This window comes from Rhamphochromis sp. 'chilingali', assembly GCF_963969265.1.
Source record: "Rhamphochromis sp. 'chilingali' genome assembly, chromosome: 14".
Taxonomy (NCBI): Eukaryota; Metazoa; Chordata; class Actinopteri; order Cichliformes; family Cichlidae; genus Rhamphochromis; species Rhamphochromis sp. 'chilingali'.
The window spans coordinates 35,878,311-35,891,249 of NC_137941.1; the positions used below are offsets into that span (position 1 = coordinate 35,878,311).

The 12,939-nt window shown below is 43.0% G+C and overlaps 1 protein-coding gene across 2 annotated transcripts in view; it reads right to left on the bottom strand.

Annotated features, from left to right (window-relative positions):
* Nucleotides 1–1,312: 1,312 nt before the first annotated feature.
* The window catches only part of LOC308409810 (aryl hydrocarbon receptor-like), a 79,348-nt gene continuing 67,721 nt past the window's right edge, over nucleotides 1,313–12,939 (bottom strand). The window contains exon 11 of one of the 2 annotated variants that reach the window (XM_080902812.1): nucleotides 1,313–9,607. In XM_080902812.1, coding sequence (XP_080758938.1) covers nucleotides 9,545–9,607 — 63 coding nt within the window. In that variant the 3' untranslated portion in view covers nucleotides 1,313–9,544. Of the gene's footprint in view, nucleotides 9,695–12,939 lie in introns of both variants that reach the window. The other variant, XM_080902811.1, reaches the window with a different exon arrangement.

Sequence of the window (12,939 nt, forward strand, 5' to 3'; positions counted from 1 at the left end):
ACTTTGTATCTTTTTCTACTGAATCTCCACAAGCCCCTAAAAACAGTCAGTGATCAGTCGGCCTCTGAGTTTTTATTACCGCTGTTCATTTCAAAGCTTCGTTTTTAAACCCTTCTGGTGTAACTACAGCCCAGCCCATGCAGCAGTATATTAATGACTAACCTCGTGTTGTGGATGGATTATCTCAGTTGTTCTCCTGGCTGAAGTTTGGTCCGTTTACAGCATCCTGCCATGCGATTGCATTTGTCTCTAACCATCAGGAACCCTCACATTAACTTTTATCAAGTGGAAAAAAAGTTAGCGTTCATCCTCCAGCTTCACTGTTTATGTTATGCTAACATAGCTGTGTCGCTAGCGATCACTTGGCACATCATTATATAGCAGCTAGCCCAACTTCAGTAACCCTACAAACGTCACTGCTGTTTAGTTTCCAGTTTTTCAGCTCTACATCTTAATTTGTTTCGGAAATCTCTCAGTCAGGACATTGATTTCCCATGAAAAGCACACTGAGCACTGTGTTATATTTAGATAGAAGCTAGCGAGCTAACTTCCTGCTAACATCTAACTCCGTTAAATTTCATAAATTCGGTTTTCATGGATGCCTGGATTTTAAACTTAATTGTTACACCTGGTAGAGCAGCAACGTGGTAGAAAGAATTTAGACAGTTTGTAACTCTCATTGATGCTGCAATGACCGAGTGACTTATGGACCTGCAGTGGAGTTTGGGACCGGACACGGCTAATGATGTCAGACTTAAAGACCAGATTTCATTTCATTGCACTTGGAGAACTACAGATTTGGGCCTTTGAGCCATGGCTTTATTTTTCTTACAAAGAGGTTGCCTGTCAGGGTCCTGGGTCTGAGCGACCCAGGATCCCTGAGCAGTTATGGACTAATATTATAATATATATTTTGTATTGCTGTCCCTCGTTATCCCTGCTTGTGTGTGTGTATGTGTTTCTGCGGGCGCCTTCAGGCCTGGTGGGTGTGGCCCTGCTGGCGGACTGACCACACCCGAAGCCACACACCTGCTGCTGATCAGGCCTCGTCGGGGGAGCTACTTAAGAGAGTCTTGGAGCTCCCACCGACGCGGGATCATTCCATGAAACTCCACGTTAGTCATCCAGTTGAACTGAGTTAGTGTGTGTATGCCCGCGGTTATATGTGTCCTGACGGCTGTGTCTATTGTGTCCCCAGGAGAAGTGTGGAGCGCCAGACAGCAGCCAGCACGAGGAGTGCTGAGACACGAGAGCGGAGAGGACTGAGACACGGACTATTCACGGAAAGACACGACACGGGAGTCAGGGAAAGCACGGGGATTTATTGTTGTTTTGTACCATACACTGTAAATAAACGCACTGTTTGTACATAGAGCGCCGCGCCTGGGTCCTCCTTCCCCACGCCTCCCACGGTTTGCCATGCCGAACCGTGACATTGCCACTTGTGGAGCACCTTGGTCAAATCCTGGCTACTTTGTTCTCTGTAATTAGGCTTCACAAATTAAATGTGGTACAGGTTTATTTATTGTTCAAATGCTACGTATAGCACCTTTAAATGTCAGGGGTCCACAATAAGAATTCATTGACAGACGTTAGACATCCCTACTGTTCATGTGAATACAAAACTAGAGGGCTGAAAGACAGAAATGTATGAGTGGTCATAGTTCCATGTCTGTAAGATGTTTGTGTGTTTGCAGAAAACCTTATTTTAAAGGAAAAAATGCTTCTGAAACAAAGGGCACAGGCCAAATAATCTACAGCACGTCATGTCTTGGTAACATTACCGTGGTTAGGTAAAGACAGAATAAAAGTTCAGTAATATGGCACCATTTTCAGGATGTCACAGAGTGCATTGTGATGAAAGTACTTTTTACAATAGAAAATAACACAAAAACCAGCAAAGGGGTTGTTGGGTGTCTCAAAAATAGTGAAACAAGTGACTTGACATAAAACTATGTACATACCTGTTTGTTTGACTTTAAATACACATCTTTTCACACTAAGTCACATCAATCATATTAAATAGAGCAGACACTTTTGCTGTGGGAAAAAGAAAGATAAAGAAATGAGTCACATGTAACGTCCACGTGTTTCACATCGCAAACATGTCAAAATAACAGCAGCTCTATCAATAATAACATTATTTGAACAATGGAAATCTCTCTTCAGCATCTTCTCTTGATGAAATAATCTGACTCATCTTCATTTCTGAGTAATTTTATGCTGTACACGAAACATTCAGAAGTGTGTCTGCCCACTAAAGATCTATCTTTAACTTTATTTGGTTTTCTTTCTTTTTTTTTAACTGTGTAGACCTGAAATGACAGACCTCATGTTTCATCATTTTCTACCATTTCAAAGGTAAACACTGTGGGGAAAATATCAATAAGTGACAAATTAAAGGAAAATCTATATATGCCGTTTTGGCCTATCTGGTGCTACTTGAAGGGATGAATTCTAAAAATTGCTGGAAGAATACCACCTTCATTAAAACACAGTAGGCTTTAAATAATGATTGAGCCATTCAATGAATTAGGGCGCTGCCATGCAGGACGAGAGCACATTCATTAGGATATAAAACATAAAAGTGATCACTTCAAAAGTGGCTTCCCTTCATTGGCTTCCTATTAAATCCAGAATTCAAAATCCTGCTCCTCACATACAAGGTAGGGGTGCAACGATACTCGCATCGAGTGCTTTCGGTTCGGTACGCATATGTATCGAACAACACAAAATTTTTAAATTTATTTTATCAACTTTCCTTCTGACGATGCTGTCTGTGTTGAGCGCTCAGTGGATCTGCGCTCGACAGTGCAGCCTAGGCGGAGTAGTCGAACGCAGATCCACTGAGCGCAGGGCAAGCTAGCAAGACAGAAGTTAAGCTCTCGTTGCAACATGGCAAATTGAACCTCCCCCACCCTCATTCAGATCTGGAACTATTCTGGTTTTCATGTGACGAATGACCCTGAAGGTAAGCGCGTCATGGACTAAAGTAAAACAGTATGTTGGATGTGCCACGCAATACTCAATTACATGGGTGGGAGCTAGTGTGTTAGCGCAGTTAGCTCGTTAACGTGTTGCCGTCCAGCCCCACGCACGGGGCGATCCGCGGTAGCTCGTTAATGGAGATTTGCCGTGTTGTGGCATTAACGTCATTTCAGATTAACGCTGACAGCACTAGTGGGAACACAACGAATATGACTGCACATTTACTCCGACATCATCCTAGTGCAAAGACAAGTGGAAGCAGACAAAAACAACAAGCACGCATGCTACAAACTTTACCCGAGTCATTTAGACAGCTGTTTAATATGCTGCTGAGAATATAGCCCAGAAGAAGCGGATAGTATAGCTTTTATTTTGGAAAGAGACATTTCTCTGTAATAAACTCTCTTTTCCAAAGATGAGGGATTCCTCAATCAGATACAGGGCTCGCAAAATCGCTAGCCCGACGTCCCGGGGCTAGCGATTTTTCCAGTCGGGCTACCAAAATCTATCTCTTCCCTGCCCGTCGGGCTATCGTAGGAAGGAAAAATATATGTCAATGCTTTTGCATTCTTTCAGAAATGTAGCTGGGTAATTATGTCATTGGCATCGGCGAGCCACTGTCAATATGTGACATATTGAAGTCGCGTTTGAATTTGCGCTTGTTTTTTGCTTTCACTTTGCAATCGCGCGAACTGTGTATAGAGAGCGACAGCACTGATCTGTGAGTGATGATAATTTGTGCACCAATTCCTCTGACATCGTCTTATCAATCGTTAGCTTACTATGCAAACATGACAAGTGAAATCTCCCGCAGCTTAAACATGTGAGAGGTTGATCGCGCAGAGAATCGCTGAGCTTATGTGAGTGCGTGTGTAAAAGCATTTCAGTTCTGCTGAGCCAAATAAGACAGGTCAGGGTGAAGAAGTGACAGCCAAAGAAAAGCTTACCACAAAACGGAAAAGTTATGACAAATCAGACTATAAGGCAAAAAGAAAGTGCAGCTTTATGGTTTCATGGACAAAAGAGTTTCTGTGGCTGCAATATGATGAGCTAAATAACCAGGGCTGCACATAAGTGGTCCGCAGGTGCGCATTCGCTGTCAAAACAAAAGACGCGCACAAGATAAGAAGTTGCAACGCGTGTTTGTGTACATAAGATTTTCAGGAGGAGGACAGACATTTGTTTAGAACTCTTAAAGATGTCGAAGAAGCTCCTTTAAGCAATTACTGTGATGTTCCTCCAAACCACAAAAGAAGCGCGTATTCTCGGAAAAGTAGTTGCAGGAGGTGAGCTGGCTTCAAACAAATGATGAACGCACAGAGATGTGGTGCAGAATGTGCCGTGAAAATTTAATAAATGACAAATTAAAAAGGCATGAACATTTTTTTTTTGTATCGAAAAAATATCGAACCGTGACACCAAAGTATTGAACCGAACCGAACCGTGAATTTTGTGTATCGTTGCACCCCTAATACAAGGTCTTAAATAATCAGGCCCCATCTTATCTCAATGACCTTGTAGTACCATATCACCCTATTAGAGCACTTCGCTCTCACACTGCAGGCCTACTTGTTGTTCCTAGAGTATTTAAAAGTAGAATAGGAGGGAGAGCCTTCAGTTTGAATCCTCCCTTAGTTATGCTGCAATAGATGTAGGCTGCCGGGGGATTCCCATGATGCATTGAGTTTTTCCTTTCCAGTCACCTTTCTCACTCACTATGTGTTAACAGACCTCTCTGCACTGAATCATATCTGTTATTAACCTCTGTCTCTCTTCCACAGCATGTCTTTATCCTGTCTTCCTTCTCTCACCCCAACCAATCACAGCAGATGGCCCCGCCCCTCCCTGAGCCTGGTTCTGCTGGAGGTTTCTTCCTGTTAAAAGGGAGTTTTTCCTTCCCACTGTCGCCAAAGTGCTGCTCATAGGGGGTCATATGATTGTTGGGTTTTTCTCTGTATTTATCTGTATCTTGAGGCGACTTTTGTTGTGATTTGGCGCTATATAAATAAAACTGAATTGAATCACTCAGAGATACTTTGTATTCATCTGGTGGACTATGGCTTGATGGAAGCAGTCCATCCTATTTCTCTGATGTTTTTTTATTTTCTATTTCTACTACAGACCACGTATTTCTATTGTTGCATGTAGAGATTGTCACATACACACATACACAAAAGCAGCTTTACTGATGAGTTACAGTTTTTGCCTACCCGGTGAATAAAAGAGCATTTGTATCCATAATCTTTTTGCCAGTAGTTTAGCTTTATTCACTCTTATTTTATGTTTGCTGTTTTCTCCGGGGCCCCAGCTGACTCCTTGTGTCTTCACTATGTTATATGTAAATACCCCAAAAGCATGGTTGAATACTGATATAACTTCCACAGTCCAAACAGTCTAACGCAACAACAAAGTCTGTGAGCAGATTATGACGTGGCTCTGTTTACAGAAGATCTCTTACTGAAATTTGTTCACAATTTGGTGCTAATTATAACAAATGCACATTTCAATGTAATTGTTCATGAATTGACTTGAATATAACCGTAACAACCACACCACACGTGTACACTTCACATATAGACTACTATTAGCAGGATGGCAAATTTCTGAAACACACTAATCCATTTATATTCATCCATGTGTAAATTCTGTCTGATTTCATGCACAGTGAAGCCGTCTGTCTGGACTATCCAATGACAGCAGTGTCTGATTCACTTAGGATTGAAAAAGGGTTTAAGAGCAACAGGGTGTACATGTGAGGCTTCCCTTATGCCCGATAATCCCCACATTACAGGTGTCAATTTTTCCTTTAATTTGTCACCCGTGTGTCATTAAATGACTATATTTCACATTTTAGGTTGGTTTGACAACAAGATGATATCAAGATGAAGATATCAGGCTCTGCCCTTAAAATCGTGAGTTTTCCATTTGTATATAGTATAGTATAGTAGATGTTATGGAGCAGGTGAGAGCAGGGAGGAAGGGGTAAGTGCAGCCTAGGTAGAGACAATATCTTACATATGGACGTCCAAACAATCAGGAACTTCCCATAGGACATTGATATATAGAGAAATACACAAGGGGTTTCTTCCAAATGAGTCAGGTAAACTTGTAACAGTGACCACATATAAAAAAACGAATCTTTGAGAGGTTCAATTCAATGTCAACATAATCAACAAGAGACAAACAATTCAAGTGGAGAAAAATAAAAATGATTACACTAACATGACATGTTTGTGCTTGTGAGGACTCATCATTTGAAGTGTATCGCAAAATAAGACCGTGTCAGAAATGGGAAGAACCCCATAAATCAGGGTTTTCACCCCCCAGTGTCCTTCACTACCAGTGTGCATCAGGTGGGTTTAAGAAATAAAGTGCAGGATAGTTCTAGAAATAATTCTCATGTTCTATACTTTTTTTCAAATGTATATGGATTAATCTCATTGTTGAAAATCATTCAACAAAGAAATCAATAAACACTTAACAATTACATTCCTGTAGCATGAGCAAAACTTAACTGTACCAACACCTGTAATCACGTGTTTGTATGGTGCATTCAGATACAAAGCAAAGCAAACCAGTCATATTAGGAAAGATCACACGAAACAATAAACATATCACCAGAAAAGAACTGCATTTATCAGAGATATAAAGGTTTCCAGAGCTCCTCTAGCTTTTCCTACATTCAAACAGATCATGTAAAACCTGTCTGATTGTGCATTCTACAACACAGCAATCATAGGTTAGACAGAAGAGGAAGGATGTGGGGGTCTGATCCCTGGTTACTGAAACTGGTTTTGAGTACATGGAACAGCTGTACCAGCAGGCTAACCAGAGTGCAGCTCTGACAGTAGCCAAGACAAAAACTCAGTATGGGAGAAGAGAGGCCATGGAAGAAGCCTTTCGGTTGGCCTGGCAAACTGTCAGGGGAAAGCAGTTTCCGTCCACACTGTATATAATGGGGATGGGACTATAGTGGGGATGCTGACCTCAACAGAGGACAGTTGAACTAACACATCAAAGAATCTCCTCAATCCCACTGACATGGCTTCTTGTAGTATAAGAGGACTGGGAGTAAGGTCACTGAGGTAGTTTGTCAAGGCTCAGGCTCTGCTGTGGTGCTGTCATAGCTGACACACCTCTGCAACATTGTGTTGCAGTCAGAGACAGTGCCTCTGGACTGGGAGACTGGGGTGGTGGTGGTTCCCCTCTTCAAGGACTGGGTCCACAAAGTGTGGTCCAACTTTAGGATGCTCATGCTTCTCAGCCTCAGCCTGGGTACTTCGTCTGCCTGTTAGTGGAACCTTAGATTCATGAGGTGGTTTTCATCCTGATCATGGATCAGCTCTTTATTTTCTCAAGGATGTTTGAGGATGCATGGGAGTTCCCAAACAGTCTACATGAGTTCTGGGAACTTGAAGAAGGCATTCAACCGTGTGTTCTGTTGGAGATGCTTTGGGAGTATATGGTATCAGGCCCATTGCTGTGGCCTAACCAGTACAACCATTACCAGAGCCCAGTTCACATTGTTGGCTATAAGTCAGACTCGTTCTTTGTGACTGTTGAACAAAGGGACTGCTGTCGTTTGTCACGATTTCGTCCACAATTTCCATGGACAAAATTTCTAGGAGCAGCCAAGAGGTCTGGTGTGGTGGTCACAGGATCTTGAGATTCTCCAACTCACACTGGGATAAGAAATGGTGTTTCAAAATTCAAGACCATGGTCCTCAGACTGAAAAGGGCTCTCTGGGATGGGAACGAGTTACTACCCTTGGTAGAGCAGTTACAGATCTTGGGGTCTTGTTCATGATTTAGGGGGGAGTGGACCAAGAGATTGGATCGACAGGTTCGAGAAGCATCTACAGTGATGCAGATGCTGTACTGGTCTGTCATGGTAAGGGGAAAGCTGAGTGTAAAAGCAAAGCTGTTGAATTGTAGCTACGCCCTTACGTTCACCTAAGTCACAAGCTCTGTGACCTCATGTCCGTAAGAATGAGGTCACAGATACAACATAGAAATGAGCTTTCTCTGAAGGGAGCCTAGGCTCAGCCTTGGAGATAGAGTGAGGAACTCTGCCATTCAGGAAAAAGCAGGAATAGAGCCACTGCCCTCTTAAGGCATCTGACCAGGATGCTCAAGATGTTCAGTGCATGCCCCATTGGAAGGAGGCCCTGGGAAGATCCACGATGCTCTGGAGAAATTACATTTCTTGGAAACACCTTGGTGTCTCACCCTAACCGACCACAGCAGATGGCCCCGCCCCTCCCTGAGCCTGATTCTGCCGGAGGTTTCTTCCTGTTAAAAGGGAGTTTTTCCTTCCCACTGTTGCCAAAGCGCTTGCTTGTAGGGGGTCATATGATTGTTGGGGATTAGTATAAAGTGCACTGACTTGAATCTTGTTGTGATTTGAGGATGTATGAATAAAATTGAATTGAGGTGCTGGAGGAGGGTGGTCTGGGCAGAGATGGGCAGAAAATGGATGGATAGATGGATGGATCAGACCTTTTTTACATAACAGACTCTACATGGATACCCTAGTACTGGAGCACCTACACAGTAAACCTACAGGAGCCATGGAAACACATGCCACAGTTTTTGTGCTTACATTAATGCCGGAGTTACTGAGTAAGCAAATCAGTGACTTTTACACACTGTATGCCTTAGCACTGTAACGGCACATTAGTGGCTGACCTACTCCGGCTGCTAAAAGCTTCCACTTAATAATAATAATAACACTCCTTAAAATTGATTATAAAATATATGTAGGAAGGAGGGAAGAAATTGCACTAACCGACTTGCTGCAGTAGTAGCATCCTATTACAGTGCCATGCAAAAAATCAGTGTCTCCTTATAATGACCCATTCTTTCATAAATGGTTGTAAAGACAGACTGCATGGCTAGGTGCTTTATTTTATACACCCCTGGAAATGGGGCTGAAAACACCTGAATTCTAAGATTAGGAGATGTGGCCAAATTCTTGGTCCATATAACTGTAGATTCAGTCTGAATAATCTGTATGAAACGAATAGGCAAAGAATCACTGAGTGTAATGAAAGTGCAAACCACAGACTCCTGAAGAGGACATGAACCACAGACTGGCTGGCTAACTTGTAAATTCCTCTTGAAAACAGATTTCTTGGTTCTCAGTGTCTAATGAAGCCATGCTGGTGCATTAAAGTACCAATACTAAGACAGCACGGCAGAATCTGATGTCCTGGGACGAGAACACGTTGGTTTTACAGTGTATCTGAATGCAGATTTCTAAAACCCAGCCTCCAATGATTCATATTTACTTAAAACAAGCTAAGCGCTCTTAACTGCATTAGTGTAAACAAAGGACTCATATGATAATATGACTTAAAATATAACTCAGTGATCCCCTCCCCTGACACAACATTACAAAGTCAAAATGAAAAGACAAAAACAGACAACACAGATGTCGGCCTACGTTTCTCCAGCTTTGTTTGTTGTGGTGTGTAGATGTATAAGGCTGGTCCAGTCACTGGATGTTTCTGGCCATTCACAGTGTCCTGCTACATGACTGTCCCTGGTCAGATGGTCAGAGGTAGAAGCCGGTGGCTGGTGGGTCTGGAAGTGTAGGCAACGTCTCAGGGCTGGGTACCTGGATAGTAGGAGGCACAGATCCATTCCTGTTAGGCAGGGCACAACCTCCTGGGTAAGTACTGTTTAGCACGCAGCCATTTTCCATCTGCAAAGGACATAAAATATCATTAACATTAAACAGGATTGCCATTTGGCTCATAGTGGGTGTTTGTATAAAACAAAGATTATGATTCATAATCTTAAAATAATCTTAAAAGCAGAAACACAAACAAATAAATAAGGCAAAAACCTTATTGAGGAAGATGGTCCAATATTATGGAGCATGTTCTGAATATCAGAAAAATATCAGTTATAGGGTAAAGTCCCTACAACCTTCTTCTTTAATTCAATTCAATTTTATTGAGCAAGCACTTTGGCAACAGTGGGAAGGGAAAACAACAGAACCAGGCTCAGGGAGGGGCTTCAGGCTTCCCCCTTCAGGGGTAGCCACAGCGGAGCATGACTCCATTGCAGTCCGTTCCTACCGTCTCGTCTGTCACACTACATTCACGTTTCTACTCTGTGGTTTTCTTGAGAGCTTGAAAAAGAAGGCAACTGGACTTATTTTGTTTGTGAAGACATTTCAGCTCTCATCCGATGGACTTCTTCAGATATAAAAACAAATGGTGGAGAGTCCCAGCTGGAAGTGATCTTTAGAGTATTTGATAGGGGGCGTTGTGCCTGGTTGCTCACAGTGAATGGAGATGGAGTCCCTCTACATAAGAGTCAGTACATTTACCATTTACTCTACTCCCCTCTAAACCATCTGTGTCCTCAGTCCATATTGTGGACCCTGGCATCCTTGAAAGAGGGACCATTGTTCTTTAATGGCATCTGTACAGACGTGTACATCTATCCTGTTGAGGTGGCTCTTCTATAATGTGCCAAGTTTTTGTGGAGCAGCTGTTTGGTTTCTCCTGTGCAGAGGTCCAAGCACTGCTCACAGCACTGCACAGCATACACTATGCTGCTTAGGCTGTGTTTGAGTTTTGTGCTTGGGATGAACTACTCCATCCAAAGTTCTTCTGCCTTTTTTCCTGTCTTTTTCCACACCTTGGCTCATGTGATGACACACCTGATCAACAGTGGATCAACAACCCTCAGAAGCACCTTCACAACCTCAGTAAATACCTCAGATAAATAACTGGGACTCTCCACCAGCTGTTTTTATAAGGTCTCATCCAAGAAGAAGCTTCTTGGATGAGACCTGAAATGTCTTCACAAACCTAAAGAAGTCCAGTTTCCTTAGTTTGTTAAAATTCCAGACTACCACGACCTGCATGACTGAGAACTTACACAAACCCTCGGTAGTTTTCCCCTTTTCTTCCTCGTCTTCTTGTCAATGCCGCTGTTTCCAAACATAGATCATAGCAGGTCTTACTACCATCTTGTAAACCTACCTTTTCCCTAGCTTCTCCTAATCGCCGTCCTGTGTAGACTGTATATTGTCCTCTTGTCCTTTGTTAGAGTGTTAGTCCACGTCCTGTTTCTCACTCCTCGTGAGTTGAAAGTTTGCATTTGTTTTTGGTTTCGTTTTGTATTTTGCTTTATGCTGGTACGTATCCGCTCAGTAAAGCGCTTGCCTTTAGATAAACCTCCTCCTGCCTCTGAGTCCTCATCACACACACTATGACAGTCAGGGCTACTTGTCTCAAGCCAAAACTATCATGTGTGACTCGTCACACCCTCACGATGGACTGTTCTCCTTGCTGGCCTGTGGATAGAGGCTCTGCAGCTTTTTCACCAGGTCATCAGACTGCTCAACATGAAAATACCATGTTTGTGTACGTGTCCACAGCTTTCCACAGCTCACTTTTACCATTGCACGTGATAATATATTTTGCTGCTATACATATTTTAACATATTTGATTTATTTTAAATATTTTTTCATCTTACATTGAGTAACTGCAATGACATTTCATTCCTTGCACACTTATGCATGACAATAAGTCTGCTTGTCATTTTCTTCATTCACCAGTTGCTTAAAATACTCGTTCCCTTTTTTCCACTCAGCCATTTGTATGCTGTAGACAAAAACACTGGCACCTATCCTTTCACATTGCTTGTTCACGTTTGCACCATAGCTACCCAACACCACCTCAGTGTTTTTCACCCACGTGTGCAGTGACGTTTGCTTCAGCCACCCCTCTCTCTCATTCTTCCCTACCATCCCGAGGCTGTCTCAACTACTTCCTGAATTCTGAGTGACATTTTTTACTATAATATGAAATTCCATCCATCAGCTTCCACTTATCCTTTTCACAGTCGCGGGGGGCGCTGGAGCCTATCCCAGCTGTCATAGGGCGAGAGGCGGGGTACACCCTGGACAGGTCGCCAGTCTGTCGCAGGGCCAACATACAGAGACAGACAGCCACTCACGCTCACGTTCACTCCTGCATTCACACCTATGGGCAACTTAGATTGATCAATTAACCTATCCCCACAAACTGCTTGTCTTTGGACAGTGGGAGGAAGTCGGGGTACCCGTGGAAAACCCATGCAAACACGGGGAGAACATGCAAACTCCACACAGAAGGATGCCGGCCTGATGGTGGAATTGTACTCAGGACCTTCTTGCTGTGCGACAACAGTGCTGACCACTGTTAGGTTTATATTGTTGATTGTCATTTATGCTTAGAAATATTTACTCATATATAGAGTTTTATAATCGATTGCATAATGATAGGAGGTCTGATCCTTAGCAGTCTGCAAAGACTGTGAGCCTCCCAGAGCACTCTGGCATAAACACACATCTTAAAGTCGTGAGAGAGGTCGTACCTGCTCTTACTGATTTATACTACAGGAGGACACCTACTCTTATCTCTTTACATATAAGTGCCTTTTGTTTAGGTGGACCGCTGGACTCCTGGCACAGCAGGTCTGAGGAGTCTTCACAGGGTCACATTTTGACCCCACACACACACACACACACACACACACACACACACACACACACACACACACACACACACACACACACACGGCTACACGTACACACAGACAAGGTACTCTTTGTTCACATGTATGCTTGTGTAAGACGTCATATGTTAATGAACTTATGCATATTCACGTAACCTCAATAAAGAGCAGTGCTGCGGGGGAGCTGGCTGAGAGCGCCTGTCAGGAACGACGCTCGTCACAGTTCTCTCCCTCGTGCACGAGCAACACAAAGAGCTGTGAGGACTTGCGTCTTGCTTTTGCCGTTGTAGTAGAACTGTCTCGCTCGAGACAGACCCATCAACCACCGTTCCTCCTCTTTTAATCAAATTACTGAGTAACTGATGCACCTTCATGTCTAAATACATAGAATACAGACAGATAAAAGATGATTTCCTTAACCTTTGGTAGAA